The sequence below is a fragment of the Camelus bactrianus genome, chromosome 35, assembly GCF_048773025.1.
Source record: "Camelus bactrianus isolate YW-2024 breed Bactrian camel chromosome 35, ASM4877302v1, whole genome shotgun sequence".
Lineage (NCBI taxonomy): Eukaryota > Metazoa > Chordata > Mammalia > Artiodactyla > Camelidae > Camelus > Camelus bactrianus.
Genome location: NC_133573.1, coordinates 31,085,020 through 31,103,872, shown reverse-complemented (window position 1 = coordinate 31,103,872; position 18,853 = coordinate 31,085,020). Strand labels below are relative to the sequence as shown.

Here is an 18,853-nt window from a genome sequence, read left to right as displayed (position 1 = left end):
TTCACTTTAAAAATAACTGGTCATTTCCCGTCAGAGTCTGGGCCTGCCTCTCAGGAGTGAAGGGCTGTCCCCAGGGTCTGAGGAGAGGGCCTACCCGAGGGAGCGTCGGGTTTGAAGGACGGGACATTTGTGGAAGCAGCACAGGCCTTACAGCCGATTTCGGGGACCCCTCTGCTTGGCGACGCCGTTCCCGCCCCGATCTCCATGTGACACCACAGGCCAGCCCGGGCCCTGGGCAGCTTCTCTCTCGCTTCCCACTGGTAGCTTGAGAACCGTAACAAGGCCCAGGCGTGTGCGCCCCTCCTGGGAAGGACTGAACTCATGGTTCTGAGTGGTGGCTGGGGGATCGGCTCCTTCGCCGAAACCTGAGCCCAGTATCTGCAGGCAGTGCCGAGCTCAGACCAGAACGAGGGGACGGTCACCCTCGTTCAGCACTCTGGACGCCCCCCTCCTTGTGCGAAGAGGCGGGGGAGGCTGGCCGGGAAAGAACCAGGTCAGCGAGTCTGTGTAGCAAGGTCTCGGTTTTCAGGTTCCACTGTTTGCGACCCCAGCGTGGGCCGTGCTGGGATTGGACGTGCTGGTGAGGGCGGCTTTTCCGGCCGTGAAGGGCCCGGCCGTGGCAGGTTTGCAGCTATGGCCCGGGGCGTGGGTTCCGGGGCGTCTGTTATGTCTCAGACAGTGGAGTTTGAACGTTTCTCGTCAGTGCGCAGCAGGGAAATGGATGTCTCTCCCATCGACAGCAAAGCCCGTTCCTGAAATAAGCCGAGTCTCGAACGATGCGTTACCGTCCGGAGGGACGTTCCTGTGCTTCTGGCTGCTCACGGGCTGGCTTTGAACAGAACTTTTGGAAGGCACTTGAATGGCTCTGATTCTGTGGGACTGTCTAAAGATAAGCACGTTCCGCATCTGGTTTCCTCCTAATAACCTTTACAATGAAGGGACAATCAGCCCTCTCCTTGCCTGGCTACAGGGGTTTAAGTTACTCAGCTAAGACCATCAGTAAAGCCGGCTGCCTCCCTGAATATAAACCGGAGGGTCTGCAGCACTCAGGACTGAAGGGAGAAATGCCTCTCCTTTTGCTCAAACAGCCAGTATCACTGCCATGTTGACAGAGAAAAGTCCCGTGTCTGGCTTTCAATATAGATAATCCCTAAGTAAATGTACTTTTGTCTGTTCGTCAGTCTCTGAAATACCGGCGTAAGTGAGGGAGAGCTGCTGGGGGAGGCGCGTCCAGGGGGCTGTCCCAGGATGGGCCCTGCCCCGGACTGGCACCCCCCTGCCCTGGGGCGTGAGTCGGGAGCGGCGGTCACTGGTATGGGCGCAGGGGCCCCAGTCTGCTGTGTTCACCCTGCGGCGTGGCCGGAAGCCGAGGTCCCAGAGTGATGGCGAGGTCAGCACCGCGGGCGCCAAGCATCTCAGAGGAGCCTCCCTTCAGCCCCTTTCCGTCTGTGGGCAGGCTGGCCTGTTGGTCTGGACGCACAGCCACCCCCACTGGGGAGGTCCCAGGCTGCGCTCAGGCCCGTCAGGTCCCCGCCGAGTGGCTGGGCGACTTGGGCTTCGAGGTGCTGCTGGGGCTCCCAGCACTGTGAACCCCGGCTCGTCTGGGGGCCTTGGGAACCGCCTGCTGCTGGGAGGGGTGCAGGTCTGGGTGCACCCAGCCGCTCGAACGTGAGCCGGGGCGAAGCAGACAGCACAGATTCTGGCGTCCAGAAAACCAGGCCTGTCTCTCCTTGTCACTTGGCCCTCCCTTCTGTTTCCCGTCAACGTCCGTGATGTCCCCTGGTCTCCTAACTACTAGTCAGTTTTGCAGAGATGGTGCTTCTCAGCCCCCTGCAGCGTCTGGGGGCTAGGCGGGGGGTCACTGCCGCCTCAGAGCTCTGTCGGCCCCACGGCGTTGTTGCAGGAGCCACGGAGGTGGCAGGAGCAGAGGTGTCAGCGATCGCTGTTGCTGTGTTTACGTTGGGCAAGCATTCCTGGGTCATCCCTGGGATCACGTGGAGGCGGAGCAGGGGGCCTTAAACCAAGCTGCGAGCGTTTAGCAAGAGCTGTTGTTTGAAAAGGACCTATAGTTTGAGACTTGGGGAGTGAACAGTAAAGCATCTGGCTGCCAGCCGCCCGGAGAGGGGCTTGTTGGGTTCCCCGCGGAGGTGGGGTCTGGGGCCACAGAGACGAAGGGCCCGCCTCGGGAGGCGTGGGGGCGCAGGCCCCACACTCGGGGGGGCTCTCCCAGCCTGGGTCCAGGACGGGCCTGGCTCCCCAGAGGCCGCCTCGCCCTTTACGGCTTATCTTCATGGAGAAAGTTTTCATCTGCTCATTTAAAGACACTGCAATCAGTCATCAAGCTCGGGCACCTAAAGTTAGAAACCATATCTAAAGGGACATCAGTTCCAGGAGATTTAGAGTTTTACATGCACTCGGCTCTGGATTCTGAGGCGAGAGCCAGAACCCGCTCTGGTTCCCCGTCCTCTCTGGGGGCCGGCGCGTGCCTGTTGGCAAGAGTTCAGAGCTGCTGCTTACGGCAGAATACCCGGCCGTGCCCACGGGAGCACGGCCTCACGGGGACACTCGTCACCTGGTCTTGGCTCTGGAGGCGCGGGGCTGGTCTGTTTCATCTCTTTAAGCAGAGGGAAAGTTGGACCACGCTTTCGTGAGCTGGCCAAGCTGACGTGTGGTTTTGAAGGTCCGTTTTCATTGCCGTGCGAAGCGGCCCACGTTCTGTAGTTTCGCTCAGTCCGCGCCAGCCTGGCTTCAGTGGCGGCATCTCAGGAACAGGTTTTACTGGGCCGCTCTCTGGCTCTGTAACTTCCCCAGGGCCGCCTGAGCCGGGCAAGGCAGCAGTACCTCATCCTGGTTGTGTCAGTTCCGGGGGCTGCTGTAGCAAAGCACCACAGACAGGGTGGCTCAAAACAATGGACTTCCCTGCCCACAGCGCCGGAGATGGCAATCTTCGGCGGGGGTGTTGGCAGGCCCCAGGCTCTCTCCCCTGGCGTTCCATGGCTGTGAACACATCTCTCTGGGCTGCGCCCCATCTCCATGGCCTCCTCTGGGCGTCTGCTCTGTGTCTGTTCTCAGCGCCCCTCTCGTAAGAAGTCGGCGGTTGCATTCAAAGTCCACCTGAACAGTCCTGGAGAAGCACTTCGTCTCACCATCCTTAGCTTTATCAGCATTGCGAGGTCAGACTCACTGGTTCTGGGCTTGGAGACAAGGACATGTTTTTGGGGGCCACCGTTCAGCCCAGGCCAGCTGCTGGGGCCCATGGGGGGACCTTGCTGTTTACCGTGTGCCGTGGGCTCCCTAACTCCACCGGGGGAGACTGTCCTAAGTACCTCCTCGGAGGTTTGGAAACAAGCTTCCGAACAGAGGTGTCACAGGGACCGTGACTCACAGAGCAGTCACCTGGAAACGCCCAGGTGCCCGGCGGCGGGAAGTGTCCCCACAGCACTGCCCCGCGTTAGAGTGCGCTTGCTTTAAACTGGGCCATGGTGACGGCGTTCAGTAACAGATGGCAGGGAAACTGCTCTGAGCAGCAGAGGCCCGACCATAGGCAGAAACGAGCATCTGGGGGAAAGAGGGGCGCAGACAGCCCCAGGCCCCTGCTGTCTTCCGTGGGTACCTGCTGGCCGTCTTTCCCCATGTTCCACATCTCCTACCGTTTCTCTGCCGTGTTTTGTGTCTTAATGGGAAAACCTTCTAAGGCGAGATGCCACGCCCCGCAGCTGATTCCCAGCGGCAGGTATGATTACAGTCCCATCACACCTTCCCAATCACCCGGACGCACAAGAAGTCCGTCCTCAGGTGGACTTAGGATCATGGTGGCCATGGAGACGCAGAGGCTGCAGTTTGGTTCTGGTTTTGGCATGAGTGGCCCTCTCCCAAGGGCTTGGCCCTTCCACCTGGAGATCTGAACCAGCTTTTATCTGCAAGATGGCATTTTGCTCTAGGGCTTTAACTAAAATTTCTTTTCAGCCAAAAATCTAACTTTCAAAACACTTTGGCGGCCCCAGAATTTCCCTGGGAAATCCAGTGACTGTTCCAAGCCAAAGAAATCAGGTTTTGTTTCTGTTGTGTCAACATCAAAACTGTGTTTAAAGGAAAGACGGTGTAGCTGGCGTGTCCCTGCGTCAGGCTTTGGGGTCCCTCGGCTGGGGGAGGGAGCGCCCACGTGACCGGGGTGTCCAGCCCACGTCTGCTCCGCTGTGTTGGGCATTCCGGCTTTGGGAGCAGGTCAAACGTCTCCACCCTCCAGAGCACAGTGACACCCGGGTGTCACCTTCAGACGTTGCTGAATGTGACATCACTCAGGAACCTGGGGACGTGCTGTGCTAGCCAAGTCCGTCAGCTGTGCGACCTGGGGGAGCAGGCCTGGCATGGCAGCCTGAGCCCTGGTTCCCACGCCTTTGAAGTGAGTTTGGATAATGACCTTCAGGTAACGCGGTGGCCCTTCCCTGGGACAGCCGCCTTGATGGCTGGGCTTCTGAGAACGCTGTGCAGAGTTTCTAGCTGCAGGTGCGGCCCCGTCCAGGCTCTTGGGTCCTGGGTAGGGTCCTTTCCAGCCGCTCGGCCTGGGTGAGTTCTGCTAATTGTCCAGTGTGGCCACCCTCCACCGCCCTGTCCTCGACAGCCCTGCTGGACTCTGTGTGTCTTCACAGTCAAGCCCGCCTGAGTCCCCTCTGTCCAGTCTCGCGCGTTCCCCACAGAGCAGGACGTCCCCTGTCCCATCGGCCATTCTGCTGGGCCCGGGCCATGTACAGATGCCACCTGAGGGAGGGGACCCCGCACCGCACATGGAGGAGTGTGGGGCCATTCAGCTTACGGATCCTGAGTCAGGGCACACAGCTGGACTGCAGCCCACTGCCTCAGGGCTGGTCCCCGTGAGCCCCCCACCCATGGCCACTCCATGTCCGTGTTTGAGAGTGTGGTGAGTGTCATGGGAACCCGCTGCTCTCGCCAAGCAGGCAGTGGGTGACCCTCGGCTCACAGGACAGCGAGGGAGGCCCCTGACAGGGAGGAAAGCTGCCTCTCTGGTCTCCGCATGGGGCTGCCCTCCTCAGATGGGAGAAATTAGCTGTCAAGTGGTTCCCAGGAAGCGTAAGGTCGGTTCTGACACCGACCTTCCGGGAAGACTCTCACCCTCTTCGGAACCGGGGCCACCCAAAACCCCGCCCCCGCCCCCCACGTCGCCCCGCAGACTAGGCAACTGGTGCTTTAGAGTTGAAGAAAGTCCCCAAGAGAGAGGCCCGAGGAGACGGTAGGTAGCATTCATGGGAAGGTGAAAAGTTACCCCGTGACGGACTCCAGGAAGCTTCCCACGTCTTATGGCTCGTTTCAAACCACTGGAAGCATTTCAGACTTTCTGTGACACGTTTTGCTGTAAACCTCCCTCACCAGTGACTTTGTAAAGTGAGTTCAGTCGTTCCTCGTGGAATTCCATGCCCGGGAGAATGCTGGTTACGGCTGAATTTATATTATTATTCAGGTGTTACTGACCCAAAAAGTGATACTTTCAAGCTGGAGGCGGGAAATAATGCAGCCGGATTGGTTGCTGAGAACTTTTATTATAACTGGCCGAGTTCAGCTTTCATTGATACAAAAGTGGGATTTGCAAAGAGAATGACAAGTTTCTCCAGCGCATGGACTTTCTCCACCTTAATTAAAGATGCAGTGTGTTCACTTATTTTTATTTCAATTCATAAAAATCTCAGAAAGCAGGTAATGAGAAGTCAGACCTTTCTCTTCCGAGGCCGCTCTGACAAAACCACCTCTATCACTGGGGGTTCTAAGTTCCGATGGGCATGTGGCCATGGGCTCCAAGCAGCGTTTGGGAGAAGAAGGAATCAGTAGCCACAGCTGGTTATGGACACATCCCTAAAATTACGGGCGGCACGAGTAACGATTAGCTCTCACTCCTGAGGAGGATGACAGCTGGGGAGTGTGGGCAGAGGACCTCGTTTTCACCTTCCCTGAGTCGTCCGCGTGGGCACCGGAAGGCTCGCTGGCCTTTGTGATTTCTGGTTGTCATGCCGTCGTTCATGTTTGCCGGCGCGGGTGCAGAGACGTGGTGTATGGATGCCTGGTCAGATGGGGCGGCTGGAGCATCATGCCTGGGGCCCACGCCCCGGCGTCTCCCACGTTCTGTCATCGACGATAATCTTGTCCCTGACGTGCCTCGTCCACAGCAAGTATGCTGGTTTGCAGCTCTTGCCCATTTCCCCGGGGTGAGGGCCATCCCTGCGGTGGACCCCAAGCGGCCACGCCCCCCAAGCCCTGATGTGGTGGGACGCGTGGGCCCCATGTCTGGTGGTGTCTCCACAGGCGGACACGGCGGGTGTGAATGATTTCAGGAGCAGTTCTTAACAGCTGTGGTAAAACAGAAGTGCTTAGTTTGTAATACTTGTTGCTTTTGTTTAATGTAACCTATTTAGTTGTGAGCTTATGTAATTTAATTTTTAATAACGACTGTGTTGACAGCTGACTTAAGAATTGCCTGAAAATAACCAGCTCTCGCGGCCCAGTGGGTTTAGCCGCCCGGGGGCGGGTTCTGGGGGTGTAGGTGTATTTATGGCACGTGTCCCGCAGAGAGGGACCGCGACTTCCACATCCTCGGATCCTAGGGCCACGCTCTCCCTGCGGAGCCTGGAGCGGTGTCGGTTCTGGAGCTGCGTACTTCCTGTGCATTTGTGTGTGGAGGGTGCTTGCTTTTGAATTAATACTTAACCCTTGGTTGAATTTTTGTTTCTAGACCGGACAGGAAACAGATGAACACATCCATCATCAGATAGTCGCTCTGCGGAGCCTTTGCACAGAAATGCACGTTAGAGGTGCTTGTGGTCCTGAATCATTAGCGTAACATACGTGTTTTCACCTAAAAATGGTAGCAGTGTCTCCGTCCTGCTTTGGAGTGCTTTCTGCAGGGCTAGATCAGGGCCGACGTGTCCACGCCCTTGGAGGAAGCTGCTGGCAGCCCTCCCCACCCCTCTCACCATCAGCGCACCAGCCACTCCCTGTGAGCCAGCGACCCCAAGGCTGCGAGCTGCGAGCTTCGGTGCAGGAGCAGGAGATGTGGGTGAGGACGTTCCTGCAGTTTCAGTGCACGGGGGCCTGGAGGAGAGGCAAGATGCTGGGCTTGTCCAGGGAGGACAGATCAGGGGGAGATGGGAGGGAGCAGAGAGAAGACAGGAGGTGGCCTTGGGGAGGCGCCCTCAGGGCACTGCGTGGCAGGGTGGGGACGTGGTGCCACGCCCCCCAGGCTCCTCCTGCCTGGTGGGCTCCCCTCCCTCCACACCACCCACCTGGCTGCCAGATTGGCGACCAGAACTAGGTGAGTGGGTCAGTTCCCGGGTGGGTTCGGGGGAACTCCTAGCCTGCCTAGAGCCACGGGCATCACAGTGTCCCCTCCAAAGCAGTCTGGAATTCTCCTCAGCCAGGGATGTGATGTGGACCATGTGTTTTAGGTGGACTTCGACGTCCATCAGTGATGCTCTTTTTAACAGTTCCCCACATTGCGCAGGTTTTGTCAAGACCCTGAGACAACGAAATGTAAGTTCTGTAGTGTTAATTAACCAAACTCTCCAAAGGAGTCAGAGCTCCTTTGGAAACCCAGTGCCACCGGAGGCTGCCTGCTGCTCTTCCCACGTCACGCAGAGATGAGGCTCTGCGGAGGAGGGATGTGCTTCCTCTGAAGCACGAGTCAGCTGAGGACCACGGCTGGTCCCTCTGATACACACGTCGGTCCTCTGGTTCAGCCTCGTTAGGCCAGGAGCCATCACTCCAGGGATGGAAGTGGCCCTATTTGTCCTGCAGCCATTTGCTAGTTTTCCATGAGAATTCGGATCCCTGTTCACAGTGCGCTGAGGTTTTACCTGCCTGTAGCCCGGGAAGACGCAGAGCAAGGCCCCCGTGGGCGGGGGCGGGGTGGGGGTCAGGGCCTGGCCCCACCCCCCCGAGTCCCCGCCAGGCCCTCTGATGGCTCTGCTCTGCTTCCCGGGCACAGGTGGTGAGGGGACGCATGCAGAACCGAAGGCGCTCAGCCCTCGTGTGTCCGGGGCTGCAGGCGGCCACGTGGTGGGAGGGGCTGAGCGATGACCCGCCCCACCCCCACCCACCTCCCGGCCCGGGGCTCCCGTCAGGTGGACACCCTCCCCCTTGCTGTGCTGAGATGCTCCACGCACGTCCGGACACGCGCCCGCAGAGTGGCACCTGGGGGGGTGTCCCAGCACGTGGGCCGAGGGCAGCGCTGACCGCTCGATGCCGCCGCCCGCGGGGAGGACCTGACCGCACCTCCCGGGGGGGAACTCAGATGCGCATGTCTGTATGGGGTGGCCCCCCGCCCCCTCCCCCAACAGGGCAGCGCTGGCGCCAGGGGAGAGAAGGCCGTTACCTGGCGATCTTGTCCGTACAGGACATGGTGACCAGCTGCTCGCCCAGCAGGACGCCGTCCCACGTCTGCACTGCGGCCGGGCCACGCACCGGCACCGTCCCCTCCCCGGACTCGATCTTCGTGCGCAGGTGTCCCCGGAACTTCCTGGCCAGGTGCTTGCCGCTGCTCACTAGGGGACGAGAGCGCGGGAAGGGGCGGGGGGTCAGGGGCGCAGAGGGGCCCCAGTGCAGGGGCAGAGGGGAGGGGGCGCACCCGCAAACACCTCGGGACGACTTGCAGTGGCCAAGGGTTAGGCCGGGGGCGCGGGTTTTGGAGGTCGGTGCCCTTAGGGGGCTTCTGCAGCCGGCTCAGAGCCCCTTTCCACCCGGCTGGGCTGGCTGGCGTCTCAGCAGGGGGCCCTGCCCCACCCCGTGCCGGGCGCTGAGCAGGGCCGTGTCTGGAGGGCCTGCGATGGTGACACTTCGTTGCAGACTAACGTGTGGGGTCTACATCATTTTCACCCTTTCCAGCCCTTGAAAACCGTGAAGCCACACCCAGTGCTCGGGTCACACAGACACAGGGTGGGTGGGCCCTTGAGGATGGTGGTCTGTGAACCTGGCTCTACAGCTGCACAGCCTTGAAATGTTAAAACCACTGGTGCAGCTGTTTTGTCTAAAATGGGGACAGTGATGGTCTCTCTTAGCCTGAGGGGCCTGAGTGAGACAGGACGCCTGAGCGAGCCTGCCGCCCCGGGAGGCTAGATGAGGCAGGCATGCTGCTCCCCGACAGGTGAGGGAGCCCCTGGGGGTCCTTAGTGCACATGTCACCCGTCCTCCCTCCTTGCCTTCCCAGAGCCCCACCACACACACACTTACTTGAAGAGCTAGCTTGAACAAGAAGATTAAATCTGCTTTTGTTTTCTTTAAAAAAGTTGTGTACATTTAGTCTGGATTATATTATAGAAATTCTTAACTACTTTGCATAAAATTATACACAAAATAGCATAGTGATACCAGCATTTACATGCACGTGGTGACATGGATGAATCCTAAATGCTTTCTTTAAAAAGTGTCTATGTACTGTAATTCAAAAGTTCCATGCATCCCCAGCGTTCACAGCAGCACTATTTACAATGGTCAAGACATGGAAGCCACCTAAATGTCCACTGACAGATGACTGGATAAAGATGTGATATACTTATACGCTGGAATTAATGCCATTTGCAGCAACATGGATGGACCTGGAGATGATCATACTAAGTGAAGTAAGACAGAGAAAGACAATTATCAGGTATCACTTATATGTGAAGTCTAAAAAAAAATAACACAAATGAACTTACAAAACAGAAACAGACTCACATAGAAAACAAACTTACGGTTACTGTGGGGGAAGGGGGTGGGAAGGGATAAATTGGGAGCTCGAGATTTGCAGATACTAATATATATAAAATAGATAAACAGTATGTTTCTACTGAATAGCACAGGGAGCTATATTCAGTACCTTGTAGTAACATAAAATGGAAAAGAATACGAAGAGGAACGTGTGTATGTATGACTGAATCACTTTGCTGTGCACCAGAAATCAACACATTATAAACCGACTATATAGTTCAGTAAAAAAAAAGTTTTTCTATGTAAATTATTTAGAATTTGTAGAAACAGATTTCTCCCTCAATTACCCTCACTGAAGGCACCAAATAATGACTAACATTTGGGTTTATATGGGCACCTTCTCTTCCAGATCTCAGAGTAACTTCCAGTATAGTTTATCGTGGTTTCTAGGAACTGAAGTTTTCTTACTGTGTATTCATAGTACCTAACGGCCTTCTCCTGGGAAGAAAATTGCTGCATTCCTTGGAGAAAGTAAACTTTTGAGAGGCCTCAGTTTGCTTTTTGGCTGTGGTACCAACCCCGTGCTTGATGAGATCGACTTTGGACAGGCCTCTGAGTCACCCATGGAAGGAAAGTCTGAGCTGAGAGACTGAGCCTGTGTGCTCACAGCCTAGGAATGCCCAGCCCTCCCCCAGGGAGAGCCTGAACCTCTTTTTGTCTGTTACCTCGCATTAGGGGTCAGTGATGCTGGTGGTGGTACTGGTGCAGATGGTGACGCTTGTGGTGGTGATGCTGGGTGGTGCTGATGGTGCTGGTGATGATTGTGGTGGTTTTGCTAATGCAGGTGATGGTGTTGATGGCGATGACGATGGTGATGGTGGTGATGACTGTGAAGATGGGGATGGTGACACTGAGACGATGATGACAAAGATGATAATGATGGTGAGAAATTGAACAAAATATTTCATGACTCAAAAACGTGAGCTCAGCTTTGGTTTAACCTGACTTTTCCACTGCCGGGCAGGGTCTTTATCTCGTCAACCTCCAGCGGCAGGTGCACTGAGAGGGCGGGGGCCAGCTTGGCTAACAGCCCCCACCGTTTGCTGCACGTTAGGCACTGAAGTCGTCTGTGGGGGGGTATTTTCTCAGGGAACGTGGCACTCGTTTTCCTCTCTGATGTGAACGCATTAATTACCAGACATTCTCTCTGCAGCTGTCACGCCACTTTCCAGACCTTGGGCGCTGCCTGTCACGCCGTAAAGCTCTTCTGAATCCCCACCCAGTGCCCGGTGCAGCTGCCTTGCCAGGAAGCAGACTTTGCAGCCCGTTAGCGCCATGACAGCGCCAAGGCCCGGCTTGAATAAAAACTGGTTTCTCGGAGTTAACCTCAAGTTTTCAGGTAGATTAATTTTTCCTGAAGAGCCAGGTGCACAAGATGCTCCTGAGAAGTGTTTATCTTCAGGGGCGCTAAATCTCGGGCTGCCATCACCAAGCACCCCTGCCGAGCGCCGTCAGCCCCAGGGTCTGAGTGCTGCAGTCCCGTCTCCTCTGGCTCCTCCTCGCCTGACTGTGAGAGGCTGGAGGGAGTTGAAGATGCCACGTGAAGCAGAACAAAATACCAGTCCAACCAGAAAGTGTGGGGGAACTGACCTTCATAACCTGTAGGGCCTGAGACGGTGGTGTGGAACACTGCAACCCTGCCTGCCATGGACAAAGAAATACTCCCAGGCCCAGGAGAACACGCTCCTCTAACCAGTCCTCCAGGGCCCCTCACTGTGGTGCTCATCCACGTACAACGCTCTCCATGGAGACGAACGCCGTAGGAACACTTTAGAAAGTTGTTCAACCGACTTTCATTTTTAGGAGAGTCAGACGAGATGGAGACAATGGCACTGAGGAAGGACGCCGAGGGAGCAGAGCTTCTGAAACGGGTGCAGGGGTCGGGGGCAAGCCAGAGTGTAGAACAGTGGAGGACAGGAGGACAGCGGTTTAAGCCCCAGACAAGCGTTCTGTGTTCACCTCGTCTTCAGGAGGGACGGGGCTTTTGGGTTCTCTTGTCCCGGCTGACCCAGTGGGGAGGTGATGCAGGACTCCTGGCTGACACTGCGTCCCGGGGACGGCTCGGCCCGTGGGACTTGCTGGCAGAGGCGGCGGCCGGAATAGCCCGGAGCAGCACAAAGTGAGCAAAGTGCTGCATTTCCCCCTCCTACCTGCACCTGCTGCCTCTGAAAAGCACCACGAGGTAAAGACACCTGTGTCTGGAAGTGAACCCCAGGGCGCACGGGGGAAGGAGCTGCTTGTTCTCCTTGATTACCAGCTTTGCAGATTGGAACCAAGGGCCGGGGAGGCCGCAGCAGGCGCCGTGCGCAGAGACTCACGCAGGAAGGAGAGAAGCCTTCACTGCCCCTCGGCAGGGACCGCGGTCGGGGGCGGGGATGGAGTGGGGATCGAGGCTCTGCTGGCCTCACTCTCCCTGCGGCCCCCGAAAGGAGGCTGAGAGTCAGGGCCCAGCCCGCTCTGCGGGGGTTTCCTCCGGACCAAGGGCTGCTAGGCTGGGTCTTCACCAGGCGAGACTTTTGAGAGGACGCGGAAAGGTAATTCCACGTAGGTGTCCAACGGGCCCCATCTCAGTTCTACGTGCAGGTCCAGCCTGATGAGCGCCCCCAGACACGTTCTCGCTCTGAGGCTGCATCGCCCTGAAGGAACACTTCGCGCAACGCCCCGGCGCCCTTGGAGGGCTCCCTCCTGGTGAGGACGAAGGGAGAGTCACCGTCTGCACCGCCCACCGGCACGGGCTGTCCCCCGACCCGGAACCTGCCCTGAGCTGTGGGCACCCACCATCTGTCGGCCACGAATCCCAGCCTGTGGTGCTGGGCAGGGCAGCCCGGGCTGAGGCAGCGATGTGGGCGTTACTGGGACCCCACTGCAGGGACTTCTGTCCAGCCGCTCCCCACGGGGAGGCCAGGGGCCTGGAGGAAGGTTGGCATAAGCAGAATACACTTTTTTGGGCCTGCATCCAATCTGAGCGTTAGAGCAATAGGTTCCATCCAGGCGGGATCTGTAAAGAGCTGTCCTCCCTGGCATGTCCTTGTCTTTGGTGGAGGCGCCGTCACAGCAAGCCTGGGCCCGGCTGGCACTCAGGGCGTGCTCCTCTCGCCTCCCCTTGGTGACCGGAGCAGTTACCTTCCAGCGGCAACCAGGGCCCAAACGCGCTTCGGTGACCGTCGTCTGCTGCAGGTTCCCCGAGTGCCGGATGGAGCCTTGGGCTCTTCAGCATCTTAGTCGGGACCAGATCCCTCGTCACATAAGGTGCTCGGTGTTACTGCCTACGTCAGTGTGTGCATGTGTGCAGTCGAGTGTGTAACTACACACGTGCCATCAGTAACAGACCTTCCCGATGGTACCTGGGAGACACCAACATCACAAGACCCGCGTGGAGGAGCCAGCGTGTCCTCCCCACTGGAACTCGGTGTCACCTCCTGGGAGGGGGCCCCTGCTCTCAGGGGATCCCAGGAGGGAAGGTCCTGCCCGGGCATTCACACCAGCTTTCTGGGCGATGCCAGTTCCCGCCGGGCACCACCCACTGAGTTAAGAGGCTGGGCTTTATTCTCCCCCATGTCGCGGATGGAGGTGGACACAGTGCACCTGAGCCCACACCATTCAAACGCCACGTGATCCTGGTCTGTGTTCCGCTCAGATTTGCCCTCCGTCCTGGACACAGTGGCTGCCTGACCTGTGGGGGCCAAGAGGGCCTGGCCATCCCAGCACCTATGGTGGGGCCAACCGACGTCCTTCCAAGTCCGGCGACCCCCATCCCTGGTCTCTCAGAGGTCTGCCTGCGACCTCAACAGGTACAGTACATTCGTTACTGGGTGCGTTCGCCCTGACACACTCAGCCCCAGGCAACGCCTCCTCTCACAGCAGCTCAGCCCACCTCACCAGAGTCTAAACCCCACTGCCCCTCCCGGACCCCAAACCTCTTACCTCACCTGCAGCGATCAGACACTTTGCACAAGCCGATCTGGCACCTTGTGACCCCCCGCCTTATAAAAGGCCCCAACAGCTGGCACTCGGGGCTCACACGGGCACCTGTCTCCCGTGTGGCCACTGCTGCCTCTGGCAGTGTAACTACTAAACCCCTTTGCTGTCCTCCGTCTCCAGTAAATTCTCGTACCAACCCGCGTCACTGGCCCACCATCGTGTGGTCCCGCAGGACCAATTTTACGTCTCTGGCTGCTCCCCTCCTGGGGCTGTGGGGACTTCAGACCAGGGTCTTGGAGGAGCTCATCCCGCTGCTGAGACCCCGCCCGCTCCACCCGCCCCGCCAGCGGTGTCTGAGCGCAGCCTGGTCCTGAGCCCGAATGGGGAGGGGAGGTGGGCCGTTTGTGTAAAAAGGGTAGAAACGTGGCCTCTTACGGTCTGTGGTGATTTCGTGGGGCGAGTTGAGCCGCGCGTCTCCGCAGGGGGACGTGCTCACATACAGGTGGAACAGGGTGTCCTCCCGTAGCCGGTAGCCGCCCTCCTGTGACCGCACGAAGATGGAGCGCTCGCCGTCCTCCCGCCGCTTGCTGGGGTGAGACAGAGGTCAGTCAGTGCCCAGGAGGCCCTGCCACCCCGAGTCAAGCTGTCCTTCCCGGCCTCTGCCCTTGTCACCTGTGCTGGGTTTTCTCACCGTGAGAAAACTTGTGGCCTGGCTGGCGGTGCAGCCGTGTCCGCACCATCCCCGCTGGCCACTTTTCAGGCCCACCCTCACCAGCTCAGCTTCCTCGTATGTGTGACCCTGAATCTGTGTGTGTGTAACACAGCCATTCTGTGGACCACAGGGTGTGCTCGTGGTCCCTGTGAGCCACACATTCTGCATCAGAAGAAGGACAGGGACTGAGGAACAGGGCTCGGCCGCAGCCCCGAGAGGAATCCAGTGCACAGTTCCCTTCTGCATCGGCCAGGCTCCCCCACCTCCTGGCGGCGAGGAGGCCCCGCCATGCCCTGGGCGAGCCTGGCTGCGTCCCCTCCCAGCTCCGGTCCCCACCAGTCACAGGCGGCTCCTTTCTGCCAGTCTTGCTCTTTTTACACGTTCTGCCCCATTGGTGATGGATTCTGAGATCACAGAGGCAGCAGAACAGACATTTTCTCCCCAGGAAACCCTGGAGGCACCCCACCAGCCTCTCTGCTTCCCTGCCTCTGCTCCATCTGCTGCCAGCCCCTCCCTGGACCTGGAGCAAATGCCTGGCCCAGGCTTGTCCCCCTGGACCCCTGAGGGCAGGGGCCCGACACACGGTGCCAGCCGGCGTGACACACGTGGAGGTGGGGGTATTTGGAAATACCTCTGACCGGAAGCTGGTATTTAGGAGAGAAACCCTTCACACACTTGGATACATTCTACCTCCATTTTCCACCTTCCACGTGCTCGTTGGCCTGTACCCTGGGGGGAACACCCACCGGGCTCAGCTAAGAGCCAGCCACATTGCTGAGGCATTGCTTTCCTTGAGCCTGCTCAGTGCCTCCTGTCCCCACCTGTGTGGCTGCTGCACGTGCTGAGGCCGCACGTGTCACTCCCTGGAGCTCCCCTCCCCCGCAGAGAGCCACAGCAGGGGGTCTGACGAACGCCGCAGTGAAGGACACAGAGGGACAGTGTTTCTGGCGGAGACACCCCACTGTGCAAAACACCCTGCGCGTCCACTCCCAGGTGGGATGTTGTCGAGGGAGGTACCCCCAGAGGACAGTAGAGCCGACAGAGCTGGGCATCCGACATCTGGGCACAGGGCTCATGGTCTCCATCACAGGACCCCCCCCCCCTTAAGAGACAGACACGCAGGAGGGAGGAGGCAAGAAGCTGGGAGAAAGCCCATCTCCAGCTGCCTCCATTGCGGTGCCTGGGATGAGGTCCAGGACCGGGTCTCACAGGGGGCTGGGGTTCAGGAGGACACAGTGGGGGCATGTCCAGGCCATGGAGTCCAGGGGCCCCAGGACTAGGCCTGGGGTGGGAACAGACAAAGCCTAGCGTCTGGGAGGGACCCACGGCCATTGTGCAGAAACCTGTCTGGTAAGAAGGTTCCTTGGCTGAGGAAGTGTCAGGACCAGGCCGGGGCCAGTTGAGGGTGTACAAGCTCTCCCACACTTCTGTGGTCAGATGCGCGAGGAAATACCAACTACGGTCCCCCTGATGTGGCTGGGAGGAGCCTGAATCACTGCCCAACCCACCCCGGCTCCCTCAGGGACCCTGCCTGTTTCGGGGGGACAGGCCCAGCTCCCAGGACGGCAGCCTTTGCTGGTGCTGGGACTGGCAGCTGGAGGCCATGCAGGGAGGAGCCCCGGCCTCACTTAAACCCTGGGGGTGGGGGTGGGAGTGGGCAGTTTAAGCAGAGCCGGTGGCTGTTTCTCTAGGGGACACCTCTGTGCCCTTCTTGCCCAGCCCTGCCTCAGGGTGTGGGCGGTGAACCGGGAAACACTCCACTGGTCGCGGGCAGCTGTGCCGACCCCTCACCCCCTGAACGGCCTCCTTGACACGGGGTGCACTCTGGCCTTTGTTCATGGGGTGCTGCAGTCATGGGGACACCGCCCTGCACGGCCCCCCTGCTCTGGGCAGAGTGCACCCCAGACTCATGTGTTGAAGCCCCAGTCTGTGAGGGTGTGTCCTTGATGGGACAAGCATCTCTGTAAGAAGAGGCCTTTCCCCAGGTGGGGACACAGAGCAGGGCAGCTGTCTGCCAGCCAGGAGGGGGGTGCACCACAACGACCCTGGACCGACCCTGCTAGTCCCTGAGCCCCAATGCCTGGCCCCCAGGCTGAGAGCAGCTGTGATCGTGGATATGGCACCTGCGCCCTTCTCAGTAGGATGGGCCCGTGACACGCGTGTTTGTGCATGTGGGGGATGTGACCCGTGTAATGTGCGTGCACCTGCAGACCATCTGCTGCAGTCACTCGTGGGCCTGAGGACAAGGCCCAGCCCAGAGGCAATGCATGACCAGAACGTGGCTTTTGGGGGCCTGGCTGTCAGCCGTGCAGGTGGCTATGCATCTCCTGCCCGGTGCCTCCTACCCCAGCCCGCTCACCTCAGGTGCAGCTCCAGCTGTGCATACAGGAAGTGGACCAGCGCCCTCCTGGCCACGATCTCCGCGTGGCAGTCGTTGACCACCAGCCCCTGGTCGTTGATGTGGTCGCCACTGATGCACTTGGTCCCCGAGGACAGGACGACCACCTGGGCTTGCCTGACGTCCAAGCCTGTGGGACAGAGAGGGCGTCAGGACCTGCTGCTGCCCGCCCTCTGGGCTCTCCGCTTCGCCTGAGCTAGGGTTCACCTCCCTGCCGCCAGCCAGGGGCACCACGCAGCCGGGCCTGTGCACGGGGCAGGTGCTGGGGGAGGCCAAGTGCGCTGCTCGGCTGTGCTGCCCAGGGGTCGTGTGGGACACCGCTCACTTCTCAAAAGCAGGTCGGGCCCCGAGCGCCTTCCAGCGCCAACTCCGTCTGATGGGCATGGGCGCGAGGGCTGCGTCTCCCCATGTGTGCGACACGGACAGGGTGGGACTTGCCCCCAAACAATCCCGGCCCATGGCGGGAGGAGGCCTGGCCACTGACTTCCACCTGCGGCTCACATGGGCTGAGCGCAGGGCCCTCCCGGCCACCAACCTGACTCCGCAGACGAAGCCCGGGAACCCTGTCCCCGGCCTGTGGTGGGCGGCCAGTCACCCCTGAATTGGAAGATTGCTGACGGGGGCTGACAGTCCTTCCTCCGCCAGGACGGTGCTGTGCCCAGGACGGCGGGGGCGCCCGTGAGGACCGGCCCCTCCCCTCAGCAGCTCTCCCCTGAAGCAGGAGCACATCCCTGACTCTGGGGGGCGAGCCCAGCGGTGAGGAGTCAGAGGAGCAGGCACCACTCCCAGCCATCTGTGCCACGGCTCCTGGGAACATGCAGCTGGGCGGGAGACTGCGGGACACCTGGCCCAGCGCGTCCGTCTCCAGACCGCACCTCACAGCCGCTGCCCGGGGTGCGGGGCCCTGGTGGGAGCTGCCCAGGGCCCTGGCCTCGTCTCTAGAGCTCCGGACACTCAGGCTCACCCACAAGAACAGTACGCAACGTTGCAAGGCAGCAGCTGCAGGAAGCCCTGCAAGTTTTCTGACTCGACGCACAGACTTTCCGCAGGGCATGTGGGAGGGAGTGACGCCTCCTGTTCCACCCAGCACCTTCTGTCCTGAGACCCCTTACGGCCCCACGGGGGCACAGGAGGGCAGCCCCACCGCGTCCCCTCCCCTCCTGGGCTCGTCCAGGGCTGTGCACAGCTGTTTCCTAGCAACCTCGTGGGTCCGTGGTGAGAACTCAGCAGCGAGGCTTCCATCCGTCTGTCTGGTGTTGCCGTGGCTCGGACCCGCTCGGGGAGGACCAGCCGCAGGTGCACCCCTGCTGTCATTAGTGTCACACGTGCTCTTTGTTTAAGAGCAGCCGGTCCCGAGGTCAGACTCACAAACAGGCCATTTTCTGACTCTGAGCCCAGGTTCCTGGCCATGGAAGGGAGGTGATGTTCGCTGTGGCATAGAGACCCCCTCCTGCCTGTCTTGGCCTCAGTTCCCTTCTCTCTCAATAGGCCCGACTCCGAGGCAGGAGCTGGTGTCTCCTTCACACGAGACAGCAGTCAGAGGCACCTTGTGAACAGAAAGGGTGTTCTGGAAAGAAAGGACGACAAACCAGAAGGCCGGACGCCGGGTTTCTGTGAATGTCTCGCGGGCCGCCGTGCCTGGGGGCCTCTGGGACCGCAGAGTCCTCCTTTCTGCCGACCTCACAGGTCTCACGGGTCAGTGAGGGGAGCTGCATTTTTCTCCCTGCTCGAGGGCAGGAGCCAGAATTTCCACAAACTATTCCAAGAAGGGCGCCAAGAGAGTCTGGGCGGCACCCTGAGCTGGTGACAGTCTGAGCCGGGACCTCCAAGGATGCTGCAGGCGCCTTTACCTGCTGTGGCTGCTTGTTCCCGGTGCTGGACTCCGGGCCGCGTGTGTTCAGTCTGTTCCTGACAGTTTCACGGCCAGTTTCTCCAACAAGTCTGCATCCGGGTCATTTCTCCGATGAGGTGGGGTGCAGACCCCAGGCAGGCGAGAGTGCAGCTTCTGTTTTTAATAAAAGTTGCTTCCCGAAGGCCACATGGTGCTGGGCGTGTGGTCAGTTCTGTATACGAGC

General features: G+C 59.3%; 1 protein-coding gene across 5 annotated transcripts in view; it reads right to left on the bottom strand.

The window, feature by feature from the left end:
* ADARB2 (adenosine deaminase RNA specific B2 (inactive)) overlaps nt 1-18,853 on the bottom strand; it is a 421,699-nt gene that overhangs the window by 13,478 nt on the left and 389,368 nt on the right. For 2 of the 5 annotated variants that reach the window (XM_074358384.1, XM_074358387.1), the window contains 3 exons: nt 16,740-16,908; nt 14,104-14,255; nt 8,378-8,546 (listed from right to left, as the gene is read on the bottom strand). In XM_074358384.1, coding sequence (XP_074214485.1) covers nt 8,378-8,546; nt 14,104-14,255; nt 16,740-16,908 — 490 coding nt within the window. Of the gene's footprint in view, nt 1-5,535; nt 6,358-6,957; nt 7,522-8,377; nt 8,547-14,103; nt 14,256-16,739; nt 16,909-18,853 lie in introns of those variants that run through there. The other 3 variants (XM_074358385.1, XR_012504275.1, XM_074358386.1) reach the window with 3 other exon arrangements.